Source organism: Tachypleus tridentatus, chromosome 7 (assembly GCF_004210375.1).
Source record: "Tachypleus tridentatus isolate NWPU-2018 chromosome 7, ASM421037v1, whole genome shotgun sequence".
NCBI lineage: Eukaryota > Metazoa > Arthropoda > Merostomata > Xiphosura > Limulidae > Tachypleus > Tachypleus tridentatus.
The window spans coordinates 76,558,644-76,575,549 of NC_134831.1; the positions used below are offsets into that span (position 1 = coordinate 76,558,644).

The following is a 16,906-nucleotide window of genomic DNA, read 5'->3' on the forward strand; positions in this document are numbered from 1 at the left end:
ACCCCCATTAAATCATGTACATTTATACTTTTGCGACAGTTCTCAGTGTTAGATCTTATATCTGTTGCTAAGTGCCTACAAACCTTGTTTTTCCTACTGCTGGATTCACAGAAACTAATATAAACTAAGGTCACTAATATGTATTATGTACTTGTTCTTCAGAAATCTCTGTATTACCATTACCAAACTCTTAAAAATCTTGATACATACAGTTTATGCATGTTATGGAGTGTACTTGTTTTGTAAAGATGTATTTCTTCTACTTTATCTAGAACTTTAAGTATATCCTTTTCACACAATAAATCAATACACAAGTTACTGTTCTATGCATATTACTAGCCTTAGGAATCCTAGAATTTCTACTTTAATATAGCTTCTATTAGCCATGTTAATTGGATAATGTCTAGAAACTAAAGGATTATATGTTCATGATATATGTTAACAGTTGGCATTTAGTCACCTTGACCCTAGCCATCCCAAAGGTTTGTTACTATGAAAGTTAAAAATCCTGAACTCTTTTATAATTCAGTTAGTGTGATTATTTGTTAAAGCATAAGGTGTTCAAGCTGTATTTGTAAGTTATGTTTTAATTCATGCTGTTGACTAAATTATTATGTATAGCTATTTGACTTCTTTTTTTTTATAAATGCACATAGGTACATGTGCATGTACTCAAAACTAAATATTATTTATGTTCCATTTTTCAACATATTCAATTGTAACACAAGTTCTTAAGTCTAGAGAAAAATTAGTTAACTTAGAAATCTTGGCATACCTGCTGTTACTAAACTCACTTCGACTTACAAACCAAATATCTTAGATACATTAGTGCAACTGTGTAAACCGTAGCATAACTACTGCTAACTCGTTCACAACTAGAGCCTTAAAAACAAATATAACCACATTTATCTAGCAGTATTAATGTGTGAACCACTATATAGGTTCCTAAGAACTTAATATTATTTTACAATCTCCATACAAAATATAACATGGTATTTCTATACATTTTGTTGAATGTTCATAAAATCATACGTGTGTGTGTGGGTGGATATACTACTTTACTTTTAGAATTTTATGCTAGAATCATAAAAAAAGGTTATAACTTCTGAATAGAATTGACAAGTGTATATATGTTAGTGCTATATAGAGTGCTGATGAGGTTGATTGGAGCATTACAGACATAGCAGCAGTTGAGATGCTATTTGTATCATTAAGTTGTTTGAGTAACAACCTTTAGTGGGAACTGAAGTGACAGGAAGTGTAATTTTTATATTTCAATCATCACAAATCCCTTAATGTGTACTAGAATCTTAAAACAAAACTGTATGTTTCACAAATACATAATTTATTATTACCATGGTGATGCTTTTACTGGCATATCTGGGTTTCTAATAAATGATGTATTTGTGAAACTTACAGTTGTCTTGTTTTTCCTTAATTATATTCACCAAATACAGTTTCAAGTATAAAATATTTAAACGTTAATTTTCTGCCACAGATCTCCAAGGAACATTATGATACAACTATTGCTAGTCATGCCTTCACATATCTTATCATAGACCTCGTAATACTACGTTAATTAAAAGATTTCAATTTTTTTTTCACAAATTAAAAATGAGAAAAATCGGTGACTATATAACTCAAAAATCATAGCATGCCAGTGAAAACAAGGCCAAAACTCAGTTCATTTAAATCATCAAAAATAGATTCTTTTACTATTTATTTTGTATGTTTTTTTCTTGGCTCTCATCTAAATTATTGTCAACCATGTAACATATATACGAGTAAAGCTCTTCATAACCTAGAAAATGAATGTAATTTTATTCGGACATACTCTGGAACACTGTGTGAAGATGTTCTATACATAGACGTTTTCACTGAATATGGCGTAATGCTGCAGTTTATTAAAATAACATTATGGGCTTCCTTTTTATTCTGATTGAAGACCAATGATGAAACACGTGTATCTTTGTTGTACTTAATTCTTCTAGATGGCTTCTTCTTGGAATTGGTCTTGGAAGTTGCTGACAGTAGACAATTCATGTGAATTATTAGAAATGCATATAATATTCCATATTCATTTGTCAGATCAAAGTTCAGGTAGAAATTTCCAGATTTCTAAAGCTTGGGATTGAAATGTTTCCTAAATGCTGTAAGATTTTGCACTGCCTTATTCTGTACTCCAGAAAACCTAGTGCAGCCAGAACGTTTTCTGAAATTGTTAACAAGTAATCGAGAAGCTACCACAAAAGCAGTATTATCACAGTTTTTCCATTGAAAGTTCCTTTTTTTCTTTTTCTTTTTTTACACTGGGATAGTTTCTGTTTGAGGTTATTTCTTACCTAGCTTTTATGAGCAGTTCAGAAATATTAAATATTTACATGTTATAAATAGTGAACGTGATTACCACATAACAAGTTATTACATTATTATTTGGTGTTTTGACCAGAGAATGGTTTTACAGAGTTTGAACAAGTTCCTGTTTCTATTTGGTTCTCAGTTTATGTGAGTCATGACTGTTGTGTAAAGTCACTTTCTGAAACTATATATAAGGAAGCAAAAACGGGGTGAATACATGATCAAGGGGTTGGTGAAGGCTATAAGAAACTATTTCCTTGACCTCTAACTTTTGCCAGATGTGGTGAGAGTTGTGTTTTTATTCTAAATTAATCTTTAGAACTGAAAAGTTAATGGGTGATTAAGGGAATCACTGGCTGTTACTCCTCAATTTCTGGCAACTATCTGTTGTATGTAGGAGCTTAGGAGAGGTGGTGATGATCAATCTGGACATTCTAAACCTAATGGGTAAAATCCCTCAATGCTTTATGGCTAACCAAAGCATTACCATGTGCTGGTTTGAGCCACCAAAGACCATGGATTGAAATGCTCGTAATGAATTGTGTCTGTCAAGAAGAGCCGCAAACCTTCCCACCGTCCTACAAGTATTACAGACAATAGCTTTCTTAGCCAGAAAGGCATGCTTTCTATGCTCTAAAACCAGACATAATATTTAAGGTCAGTATGGAATTTGAAAATTATGCTTATTTGTATGTATCACAATATTCTGCAACTGATTTTGCCTGAGGAAACATTTTTCAGAATGTGTGTTATTTGTGAATATTGGAGGAAGATGATGCCATTCCTTAAACACTGGCATTGATTTTTTTTTTTTTGATTTTTTTTAATTTCGCGCAAAGCTACTCTAGGGCTATCCGCGTTAGCCATCCTTAATTTAGCAGTGTAAGACTAGAGGGAAGGCATGTAGTCATTACCACCCACCGCCAAATCTTGGGATACTCTTTAACCAACGAATAGTGGGATTGACCGTCACATTATAACGCCTTTACGGGTGAAAGGGCGAGCGTGTTTGGTGCGACGGGGAGTCGAACCCGCGACCCTCACATTACGAATCGAACACCTTAACCTACCTGGCCATGCCGGGCCTGTCATTGCTTCTTTCATATTGAAACTGGGCATGGCCAATTGTATGTAACAAATTGTGGATCTGAGGGTCAAGGGTTTAAATTTGTGCTGTATTTTTTTATTTTAAGTTTATCCTAAACCTCCATTCTATCTTGTTCTGTTGTTATCTACTTACATAATGTTCGTTATGTTTACTATTTTAAATACTGAATTTTGGTCCCTTTTTGAAACTGAACTTTGTTTTATTATATGTATTTTGAATTCCGTTTGTATTCTACGAAGTTTTATATCTGGTTGTGTATAATTTTGAGATTATTTTGTTTTTATTAATTTAAGAAAACTTTGAGTAGTGATGTTAAGGGTATTCCAGTTTGATTTCAGTATATTCCTGATTTGAATTTATCTGCATGTTTAACGAAGCTGTTATTTGTATTTCTCTTGTGTTATGGCTTCCTATGTGTTGTCAGAAGAGGTGATTACATTAGTTGCTTAAATTCTGCCTTCGATGTTAATTTTCAAAATTATTGCTTAAGAAGACTTAAGAGGAATGGACTATGTGGTATTTAAAAACTCAGATTTTATTTGTTTTTCGTGAAAATACAGTACATTTCTTTATTCTGTTAAATATTCAGATTTTTTTTAAATTTGTAAATTTGCTTTAATCATCACCTGTGGTAAAGATTACAGACCACCATAGTCATTGGCAAAAGATTCTGTGTACTTGGTTGGCATTCTTTATCGTATATTCTCATGGTTGTGGTATGCATACCACAGTGAAGGGGTAGAGCAGAGACTTGTACAAAGTGGTATGAGCTAGAAATTATTCTAATCCCAGAATGTTTGTTATGAAATTAATCACTGACATAGGCAATATTAGGTTGTGATATACCAAAGTCGGACTTTGGTCTGAAGTTAGTGTGGTAATTATAGATATACTGATGTGAAGAAGTAAGTATAGATTTTTTTTTTACACTTGTGTTACAATACTTACCTGTCTTACAGTTTTACTTGTAAATATACCTAAACTAAATTGCATGCTTTATAAGCCTACGAGTTCTATGCCATAAGAACCTTTAGCCAATAAACGTTTAATAAATTCAACACTTCAACTAAAACTTCGTGGATGTAGCATAGCTGGCTTCATGAATTAAGGTACTAAGCAAAATGTTTTTTCATAAAAGAAGTAAGGTATAATTAACTTACTGTTACAGGTATTCTTCTTACTGGAAACTTGTATTGGAATTGTGAAGAGTAATGTGACGTAAATGATAACCGATCTTATTGTGATGTAATATTACACACCACTTCTAAATATCATGCTTGATGGAACATCGTCGAATATTATATCATTTTTACATGTTCATATTTTAATCTTTCGTGATCTCGTGTATTTAAGAACTTTTTGTGCCGAAGAATGTTTCTAAAACATTCATTGTATTGTAATTGCACTCGGATAAAATGAAAGGCTATTTTTCCTAATACTGTTCAATAAGTTATTTTGGTTTGGCAAGTAATCCATTTTTTTCTTTGATACACATTAACTTTGTAGGCTTAAGAAACTGTAGAAATAAAGATGCCATGTTAGCTCTAATGGAGTTTGAGAGTACTACTATTACTGTCTTGTAATGATTTAATATAATGGCACTTTCTGTTTTATGTCCATGTAACTATTCTGCAGGTTATGGATGGTTTTACCAAAATTGGTATGAAAATTCAGTAGGTCTTTACGGGGTACATAAAAACTATCAGTTTTGTGGTTTGTTTTTCGTTTTGTGCCACTACTACATCGCCCCCCGCTAGTACAGCGGTATGTCTTTGGATTTACAACGCTAAAATCAGAGGTTCGATTCCCCTCGGTGGGCTGAGCAGATTTTGTGCTTGAAAAAAAACACACACACACACACACACACACACACACACACACACACTACTTCATCACCTGATATGGAGTTTCGCCAAATTTAGTATGGAGGTTCATTGAATCCGTGGGGGAGATGCACACAAATGCTAACTTTTGCAGTTCTTTTGGTTGTTTTTACATTTTTTTAGCACTATTTCGCCCCATGTTGATGAACATTTACCAAATTTAGGATGAAGGTTTGTTGGGTCTATGCGAAGATACATGCAAACTTGCAATTTCACATTTAACGTTTTGCAGTTTTTATGGGTGTTTTTGCATTTTTTGCAGTTGCATATAAGGGAGACAGCTTTTCATGTCCTAAGATAATCTTTCGTTAATCATAAATTTCAGTAGCTTCCATCTATGAGACGGGTACTCCAGCTAGTGAATGAATAAAATATTTTTTTATTCTTTCAAAATGAAAACTAATTCAGAGATGTCGGAAATCCAATAAAGAAACCTTAAAAAAACTGATTGCTATGATGAGGAATATCGAAGATATGTTTTTCTTATGTAAGGCACTGTTAATTTGATATTAAACTTAGAGGACTTAGCATTAAAAATTTAAATATATATTTTAAAATCGTGATTTAACGAAACAATATTTAGCAAGACTAAGACTAATAGTTATATATTTTAAGATTTACATAATTCAAAATCGTGATTAAACTAAACAACATTCAGTAAGATTATGACTAATAGTTATAGATTTTAAGATTTACATAATTCAATTTCCTGATCGTTTACTTTAGAATACTAAGGATAATAAAATTAATCGTAGAATTACATTTGTATGTTTTCAATTAGTATAGTTGTTAATTTTATGTTTATAGTTGTTGTTGAATTTTGAACCTTGGATAGATGAAATAACATTTTAATTTTCAGAACAAAATCGTCTAGATTGTCCGTGTGTCCGGAAGTATGGTTTCCTCATGAATATGTTGTACAGCAACGTCGTTTGGTACTAACTTTGCTATAGTTACAGTTTTCCTTTTCAATAAACGTAAAACTTGTTTCTGTGGCTAACAAGTATTTAACTTATTGTATCCTCTGTAGATCTATTTGTGTATGCTAATGTTGTTTGTTCTGCAGCGTAGAGGAATTGAATACAAAAGTCATTTTGTGTCAGAACTTCTATTATCTTTGAACACCTAGTCAGCCACGGCGTGTTTTCAGATTGGGTATTTGTTCGTAACAATAGATGGAAAACATCTGCGAAACGTATTTTTCCTGGGTAAAGATCTCTAACGTCTTATTACAAGTAACTCGTAGCTGAGTCATTTCCTTTGAGTTTTTTTCGGTGTGGATTCCTGTACATGGTGAGAGGCCCTCCCAGGGAAGGTTCTGTTCTTTCAGTTTACCTCCTCTGGAATATAAACAATCCGCCTGCGTGGTGGCCTGTGAAGGGGAGGAGAGGATCCTGGTGGTTGAGAGGTCCAACCCTAACACACCACTATGGCCTTGAATTCCTGTAGACGGACGGCCTTGGGGTGGCCCTCTTTGATTCAATTGGTTGGTCCATTTGGGCTAGGGTCAACCAAGTACCAGTGTTGGATATTCCCAACAGGTGTTGTGGACATTGTATCTGATGCTGGTGTTGGGGTATAGTGCTCACGAAACTGGCGTTGCTGCAGTGTTTTTGTTTGGCATTGTAGTGAATACCATCGTAGGGCTCCATTGTAGGTGGGGTTAGTGGGCACCGAAATTTCCCTTTCTTTATTATGGATACTCTAATTAAAAATCTTAATAAAATAGTGAAAACAGTCTATAGGTAAACGACCATGTCTTGAAGATCCTGAGCTGCAATCCTCACCATCCGTACCACCAGTTGTACCTCATTTTCTTATATTGCACTCAATTTCAGACAAACCTTTAGGACAAATGTCTCCCTTTTTCATTCAGAAGGGACTTGTTGGCTCTCAAGTCAGTAAAAAAGCTTCAATCTGGTGACATATTGGTGGAAACATCTACATCTCAGCACAGTGAACTCCTGTTGCATTCAAAGGCAATTGGGGATATACCTATAGAGGTTACACCTCATGCTACTTTAAATTCATCACGAGGAGTTATTGTTGAGAGGGATCTGAAGAACATCCCCGAGTCAGATATTCTCGCTGGTTTCTCCACTCAAGGAATTTCTGCAGTGAGGTGTATTTCCACTCACAAAAATGGAATTACGATGCTGACCAATGTCCTCATTTCTAACAATTACATCACCACGTCCATCTGACACCATCAAGGCAGGGTATGGCCACACATTCCAAACCCTTTCCAATGTTTCGAGTGTCCTTGACGTGTGCTTATTGTGGTAACAAGGACCACGATGCCCATGAGTGTGAAACAGATCCTCATTGAGTCAATTGTAATGGCTCTCACCTGTCCTACTTTCTTTCTTGCCCTAAATCGTTGGAAGAAAAAGAGGTGCAGCATTTGAAAACGATTCATAACATTACTTGCCCTGAAGATCAAAAGTTACTGTCCACCACTTCATCTCGAATGTATGCTGCTGCATTTCGTTCCACAACTACAGTGGGAGTGCAGACAGATCTCTCTGTGCCTCCAAGAAAATCGTTCTCAAACAAATGAAAAGCCTCATGACCTCCATGGTTAAAAAAGTTGATAAATCAACTTCTACACCCATCTCTGTCCCTTCCATACATTCCAACAAACCCCAAGATACACATCCTTTGGTTCCAGGTACAGGCATTTCTTCAGACATCATCTTCTCCCACCCCAAGATGCAAAACAGTCATTTGTTTGCGTCCTCAGTCACTGGAATCCTTTTCCAACAGCAAAGACCTACCCATTTGATCCAGGATAGGATTCATGGAGGTCGATAAAGCTCCCTCGAATAAAGACAGTAAAGAAAAAAGACGTGGTCGTAAACAGAAGGGTTCTCCACCCAATTCGCCTCCATATAAATAAAAATGTCTATCTTGATTCAATGGAACTGCCGAGGTTTACGTTCTATTCTGAATACATAAAAACACTGATTGTTTCCTATTATCCTGTATGTCTTTCCTTACAGGAAACATTTCTGAAACCTGCCAATACAGTCACCTTTCGGCAGTTTTTTTTTTTTGTTGTTGTTGTACAGAAATGACAGCCTGTGTGATTGATGAGTGCATGGAGGGGTTGTGCTGTTAGTTGATCAGCATGTGCCCACCCTCTCTTTGCCGCTTGTCACACCCTTGGGGGTCGTAGTCGTTTGTGTTTCCTTGGATCATACCATCAATATTAGTTCTCTCTACCTGTCATCTGGAGAGACCTATGATCAATCAGACCTTGATATTCACATTGAAGAGTTGCCATCTCCCTTTTTAATCCCAGGTGACTTTATTGAACATAATCCCCTCTGGGGAAGTGCTGATATTAATGAGGGGTCGCCCTGTAGAGTGTATGCTCTCTGGTCACAACCTTTCTCTTTTTAATACTGGTTCTTCTACTTATTTTCATGCACCTACTCAATCCTTTACTGCTATTGATCTCTAGATTTGCTCTTCTTCATTATTTTCCAATTTTTCATGAAGGGTTGACAATAATCCACGAGGCAGTGATCATTTTCCTGTAATTTTGAGAGAGACTGGCCGTGGTCGATGCCACCCGACCCACATGTCCCAGTGGATCACGCAACCTGGCCCTTTTTCACTACTCTTGAAAAACATAATCCTACCATCATCTGTAAGCTATCAATAGACAACTGTGTGGCAGCAGTAACTGACTGTATTATACAAACAGCTGCTCAATGTATTCCTAAAACCTCGACACGTTTTCTACTATATCATCGTCTGTGGTGGAATCCTGCCTGCCACATGGCATGGATGGCTCAAAAATGGGCCTTGGATGCTTTCCGTAGGTATTCCACACTCTCAAATTGCAATGCTTTCCAGCAACCCTTGCACATGCTCAGTGGGTGAGACGTCAAAGCCAGAAGGAACCTTGATTAAGTTCACAACCAGCATATCTTCTACTACCAGTTCCAAAGTCATGGGACAAGATTCGAAAGGACAGTGGGCAATATAATTCTGCCCCCCTCTCAATCTTGCTCTCTGGTCAGGAAGTAGCTGATACCCCGAGGATTAGCGATACTCGAGGTGAAAGCTTTTGCAGGGTATCTAGCACTTCTGCTTCTTCCTCCACCTTCTTAGCCATCAAGCTTCAGGCAGAGCGATCACCTCTTTCCTTTCGAGCTGATTGTCTATATGATTATAATTGTTCCTTTACACTGATGGAACTCAAACTGGCAGCACATCGGTTGGACCTGATGATGTACACTATGAAATGCTGTGCCATCTAACTCATGCTTCTCTTGCTTTTATTCTGATAGTTTTTAACCAGACCTGACAGGAGAATGTTTTTCCTAATACCTGGCACCAGGCTATTCTCCTACCTTTCTCTAAGTCTGGGAAGGATACCAAGATTCCTTCAAACTATCGTCCAATTCTTTTGATGAGCTGTCTCTGTATGACCTTAGAGAGGATGGTTAATGCTCGTCTTGTTTGGTTCCTCGAATCAAACAACCTCCTCTCGCCCAACCAGTGTGGGTTCTGACTACAGCACTCCACCGTGAACCACCTGAATCGACTTGAAATGTCAGTCAGAGAAGCCTTTCTCAAACGACAACATCTTGTATCAATATTCTTTCACATTGAGAAGGGTTATGATACAACATGGAGGTATGGCATTTTGCAAGACCTCCATATATATGAGTTACGTGGCCATTTATTTGCCCATTTTTTATTAAAAAACCTTTAAGGGACAGAAGATTTCGAGTTCGTGTGGGTTCGACACTTTTCCGTTCTTTTCTACAGGGACTTGGAGTCCCTCAGGGCTGTGTTCTGAGTGTCGCACTTTTCAGTATAAAAATTAATGCCATCAGTGAACAACTCCCTCTCACTGTTGCAAACGGGCTCTATGTCGACGACTTTCACATCTCATGTCAGTCGTCGAACATGAGGTATATTGAGCGGCAGCTATAGACTGCCCTCAATCGTTTACTGAAGTGGACCACAGCAAACGGCTTTAACTTTCTCTCTCTCTCTAAAATCGTTTGTATGGACTTTTGCACCCAACGGGGGGTATTCAGTGATCCTGAACTTCGTGTGGGTGATGTCTTGCTTCCGTAAGGGTCGGAAAGAGTAAGTTGTTCTAACTAGCCTACACATTGGTCACAGTTTTTTAACTCATCGTTTTCTTTTAACTTGGACTAATGCACTAGTGTGTAGTTTGTGTAACACTCGGGTCACAACAAGCAACAATTTACTTTCTTGCCGTCGTTACAACTCTCAACGACAGCACCATTTTAAACATGTTTTGTCCCAAGGTCTTTTCATAACGTTAGACAGTGTTATTGGTGATGGTGACACTGTCCACCTTGGTCATGTTTTTAGTTTTTTAAGGCCATTAATCTTTTAAATGCCATTTAAGTTTTTTTAATTTATATATTAAATCTTTTTTTAATGCGATTAATTTTTGAGAATCAAAGTCCATCTAGTTCAATTTGAAAATAGAAAATGGCCGTAACGTTAAATAACTTGAAACCAGAACTGGAAAGGCCAACTTCAGGTCACTAACGCTGCTGTTTAAACTACCCGTTAGTCATCCCGGCGAGTTATTAAAATTTTGCTACAAGTCTTTTAAAACTTTTATTACTTTACTTTTTGAAAATGGCCATAACGTCAAATAACTCGGAACCAGGAGTACTGGAAAGGCCAGCTAGGTGACTGACTGTGGTTTTTGTACTTACCTGTTAGCCATCCTGGCGAGTTATAATAATGAGAATTATGCTACAGAAAGTCCTTTACAACTTGTATTACTGTAGTTTTTCTCTTAACGTTGTAGACTAGATGTAAACATTGGTTTTATGCTATTTATTTATGTTTAAACTTTGTTTTGTTTCACCTTAACTTCCTTTTATGAATTTTACTAAATTTACTTTAATTTTAACTTTGTACCGGATGTTTGGCGCAGATAGCCTAGCTGCTTTATGCCATAAAACACTAAATCAACCAACCTGCGTGGGGGCATTATAATGTGACGGTCAATCGCACTATTAGCTGGTAAAAGAGAAGCCCAAGAGTTGGTGGTGGGTGGTGATGACTAGCTGCCTTCCTTCTAGTTTTACACTGCAAAATTGGGAACGGTTAGCGCAGGTAGCCTTCATGTAGCTTTGCGCGAAATTCAAAAGAAACCTTATCCTTTCATTTACAATTAAAAGGTGTGGGACTAATGTGCCGCGCAAATTATAATATAGTCCTGAACTGAGAATTATACTGTTGGTTTTTCTTGGTGGTTTTTTTTTTGCTTGTTTTTACCAAGGTGGAATGTAACGGGAAATGGTCATTTGATTTAGAGCTGCATAGATAGTTTAACACGGTGAAATTAAACTGTAAAACAAGTAGTGCATGTATTAGTACTGCAGACTAAACTGAATTTCTTTTGAAACACCTAAAGGAAAAATGTAATGGAAGACTTTTTGATAATTGCTCTACATTATTTCCAGCAAAACGATTGGTAAAAACCGGGGATCTAAATATTTTGTTATCATAGCGTAATACTAAATTTGCATATCAACCTAGTCTATACTCATGATTCAGTTAACCGAAGCGTGAGTTTTCCAAGAGTAGAATCTGAAGGTGGCTGAAGCGTAACTCTTGTATATATGTTTACCAACCATTTTATATTATAGATCTTTTTTATTATGGGCCATTTGCACGAAAGCCAAGACAAGTATTCAGAACAGGCATTTTGTGTCCAAAGCACAGTAGCCACCACAAAGAAGTGGCTAATATGGACTCTTAATAGTAGTGACCTTTTTATGCTCACCCAGGGCCTCATTGGTAAGTCTGAAGGTTTATAACGCTAAAACCTGGTTTTGGTACCTGTCGTGGCACAGACTATGTTCCTTTGCGATTAATTGCAAATAAATAAAGACAGCTGCTGATTTTACAGCACAGTGAACTATATCTTAAAACCCTGTACGAATATTGTTGAAATGTGCAGTCACGTCACTATCAAATTAAGAAATTGTGTAGCTTTGGCGAAATTTATGATAAGATTCAAGAATATATTTATATAAAACTTAATTATCCAAGACTGATCACAAAGTTGTGCAGTTTTCGTTTTCCGCTTCAAAATATTTTGAATGTAACTTCGACCAACACTAATTTCCTCCAGTCGTAGAATTTTGCCACTTTTTGAAAACAATATTTTTCACGCTTTCTGGTCCAATGGAAAAGACTTTTCAACATGTATGTTTGAAGTAGTATTTATGTGATGACACTACAAATAATTTCCATTCTTCCAGGTCTAATTCATAAAGAAGTGAATATGTTTGAGCCGAAATTAAGACAGATCTGCGCAGGGTTGACAGAACAGGCCCAGAACGTGCGGTCAAAGATGCGTTTAACCATCAAGGATATTGAAATGTTGAGAATTTGTAGATGATTAAAATAAGAATGTTTTACGGTTAGTAAAAGATCACTAGATCAACTTATTGTCTCGGGGCGTGTGTCGTGTTTTTGCATGAAGGATATTTCTTTATGGTTGTGCATGAATATTGTTTTCCAGAAAAAAAATGTAAAATTAGTTGACGATTTCACCATTAGAAGAATTTTGAAGTTTGCCTTCTGCTTGATGTGAGGTTCTTACAGTAAAACAGATCTCGATGTGATTGAAGTGACTTGCATCTTAACTCTAAAGTAGTGACTTGCATCTTAACTCTAAAGTGTGACTGATTTGTGGATATTTTCAAACACGAAATCATATTTCACTTGTTGATTTTTAACTATTATAACAAATATAATGAGCGATCGAATATCTTTATTTCTTGGTAAAGACAAATTTGGTAAAACTGAACTAGTTATTGGTTCGTGAAAATATGAACATATGCAATGAACAGAAAACCCAAAATTCTAAAGGTGAAATGGTCTAATTAATAACTTTTCTCTGTGTACATTATATGGATTGAAATCGTTACTCGCTTGTATTTCAAAAGTAAAGTGTGATCTATGTTTAGGCTACGGATATCTGTTGGACAAATTTTAACTCCTATAAGTTTGTCCTAAAATATTCAAGCTATTATCTGCCAATTAGAAATAAAATTCATAGAAATATTAGTAGTTATTTATTTAGAAGTGCGATATCTGTTTTCAGTTTAACCATTATCTACTGATTATGGTTTAGCCAGCTCATTCTTGCACTGATTCAGACTTTCGCATATCTAACTTTGATTTTGTTTGGGGAGGAGGGGAGTACTCTCTTGCTACGCTTACATTCTAATCAAACATCATTTTTCTTTCTTTTTTATATGCCTAATTTTTGATGTCTAAATAATATTTACTCTGTCCCTTTGACAAAAAGAAACTGTGTAAACAATATGGTGTACCCGTGTCAAAATAAGAATTTTTAGATTATAGTAACTATTAATCAAGACGCCATCTGTCATATATGAGTAACGTTTAATAATGACTGCGTGCACGTCTATCGTCAGGCTTAACAAATAAACGTTCCCAAAGAATTGAAAGCTGACGGCTGCCCTAAAAATATTTTGATGCAAGTCAGAGAATTACGTTTTTGTTTGAATTTTTTTCTAAACTTTTTTCATTATATATTTTGTATCCTTTTTGTATTAATCGTTAAGTTTTACTGTTGTTTGGAGCATCTTACTGTTACGTTACTCGACAACAGGATTATCATAATTATTTACGAGTAACCTTGGACTGTAAGAACGACATTCTCTATAGTTTACCAGAGCATATATTTGGAAATTGGCATATGTATATACAGGTTGCAGGTTTGTTCTTAGAGTATAAAAAATTTCTTCAATCTTGTATGAAATTAACTTCGAACCCATCTTAATGGAAGAATGGTTGTTCTAACTGAAAGTAATTCTGATTCATCTAATTGGAATACTTTATTATTATTATTATTATTAAGAAAATGGGAGAAACATCTGTATTTCGATTTATAACAATAGTTTAATATCAGAAACCGCCGTTTTCGTGCACCTGATTTTGTTTGAAACTTTGCATTATTTATAAGTTCTGATGTTTCAAGTTATACAGATCTTTGTATGAGTCTCGTTCAAAAATACTTCTACCGACAGCCAAAGTCGTATGATATTTAAACATTGTAATAACAGTTGTTTTTAACAAGTTCTATGTAATGGCCAGTAAGTTTTTCGTTGCTTTTTTTAAAAAAAGTTCAGGCTGATAAAATAGTTTAATATTTGTGTAAGTTTGGATTCTAAAATTCCTCACTGGGAGAAACAGTTGTTAAAATGTTCAAATAGGGAACGTTGTATTTTGGTAGTTAACTTTGTAGTAGCATGATTTTGTTTTTTTCTAGTCAAATGCTTTGATGATCGTGAAATAGCGAGATTCATAGGTGTTTACGCCTCTCTTTTTTAAGATTTAACTCTATGTTTACATTAGGTATATACATAAGAGTTTGGTATAGCTCGCTTGTTTGTGTCAACTGAGAGTGTTATAAACGTTTCCTTAACCGCTTGCGTTCATCTACCGTTTATTAGCGGAACCACATAAACAGCATGATTAAATTTAATGATATAAACTACTTGAGACAGTTATATTTAAGATATCTAACTCGGAGTGTTTATTTCGAATGGTTAGCAAACTCACCCTAGGCAATAATACTACATCACTGCTCTTTGAAAGATAGTATTTTCAAACAAAAGCTATTTTCGTTTCTTCATTTTGTTATTATTGTTAACTGAATAATTATATGAACAATGTTATTTTGGAGTAAATACTTAACTTTCAATGTTGTTGAGAACAGCTCACCTCACCAAGCAATAACAAATTATTGAAAAATATTTATTTAATAAACGAATCACCACATCACACTCACGTTTTCTGTAATGTTAAAATTGTTTATTAGCTTTTCTCGCGAAAACCTTGCGACTGAGAAACAGTGCAAGGTAGTTAACGCAAGTCTATTGATTTAAAGTAAAGATTTGGGTTAAATCTTGGAGACATGTAAACCTAGCGATGAGAGTCTCATATTAAACCTTGATAAATATGTAATTCTGGTATTGGTAGTTCCTTAATCTAGTATTTTAAATTTCTGGCCTAAATCTTGAAGATCATGTGAAATCTTGCGACTTAAACTAGGAAAACATAAATCATGTATTCCAACTCGTAAGTCCAGCTGGAATATAAGCCTTTAACTCTAGAGCCATTATGTTGACCTCGAAGAAGTACTAGTCTTTTGAAACCGCATATTACCTAGGCTTCAAAGAGACCTTGGTATACAAAAGCCATGTATTTACGAACACGTACACGTTGGTATTTAAAGCTTCTAAGAGGAAGGTTTCGGAAACAAACTCTACAGTTCTCAATCTTGCATCATGTAGATCTGTAGTTGAAATTTCAAATGTACACACCAATAACTTGTAAATCTGTTACTTGAAATATATATAATCTACAAAAAACAACAACAACTGGCAGTTAAATTATTAGCTGTGTGTTAGGCAGACTTATTAACGTGATATTTTAAATATCTGAGCGAGAAATCCAACTGTTATGGTACTAAAGTCTGAGATTTTAACCTTGAAATTACTATTTAATAAAGCCTTTCTTGAAGACTTGTAAATCATCTAAAATTGAAATATGATAACCAGGTCATAAGTGTAAATGTTGTTTAAGACCTTAACTATAGACCTTTAAACCCGGTTTTACAAATCTGGAATCTACATCGTGAATATGTTTAAATTTCCAAACATTTCTGTAATAATATATTAGAACGAATAAGCATTACTTTTCCAGAATGAAAATGGAAAAGTTTCATTGAAAAATGCAATAGAAACAGACATATTTTAGGGATAAAATGGAAACGTTCAAGTTTTATTATTTGTTGGCGAGTTGTTTATCTTAAGTGAAAAATATTGAGAGAAAAAAAGGCAGTTAATGACTAATGTTTTGTTATTTAAAACTATTATGTTCAAAATATTAAAACTTTATTTTTTGAGTGTTTGTGTTTATAATTGTATACGCTTATTTACTGTGAATTACTAAAATATTTATTTAGAAATATTTAGGCAGAATCGGCCAGTTTGATTTTGTTGATGTTATTGTTTTATTACATGGTTTGATTTTGCTGTTGTTACAGTTAATAAATCATCTCAAATACAGATCTGTTTGTTGTTGTTTCATTTAATACATTCACAGATCAGTGTGTAATGCATCTGTAAAGTTGCTTAAAATTAATTGTGATAATCAGTGTTAAGTATTTATAATTATAAAGTGGGAATTATATACGTTGTAAGGTGTGTCGAACTCCTACCAATTCAGCAGTTTTTAAATTTTGAAAGTATAGAGATCCCTACAACCTGCTTTCAACGAACTTTGTATCAAATCGTTTCGAATTGATCACAATTGACTATCTGTGTTCTGCCCACCTTTGGTATCGAAACCCGATTTCTAGCGATGTGAGTTCGCATACACACCGCTATGCCACTGGAGGAAAGCAACTAAGTATCAGATACTTTCCCATTTATTGCTGGCCGGGGATAACCAGGTGGTTAGAGCGCGCGCCGTCCAGTTCGAGGGTCACAGGTTCGAA

General features: G+C 35.1%; 1 protein-coding gene across 2 annotated transcripts in view; it reads left to right on the forward strand.

Moving 5' to 3' along the window:
• Positions 1 to 16,477, forward strand: part of p38b (p38b MAP kinase) — a 65,543-nt gene extending 49,066 nt beyond the window's left edge. For both annotated transcript variants that reach the window (XM_076512556.1, XM_076512557.1), the window contains exon 12: positions 12,630 to 16,477. In XM_076512556.1, the coding sequence (XP_076368671.1) occupies positions 12,630 to 12,769 (140 nt within the window). In that variant the 3' untranslated portion in view covers positions 12,770 to 16,477. The remainder of the gene's footprint in view (positions 1 to 12,629) is intronic.
• The last annotated feature ends 429 nt before the right edge of the window (positions 16,478 to 16,906 follow it).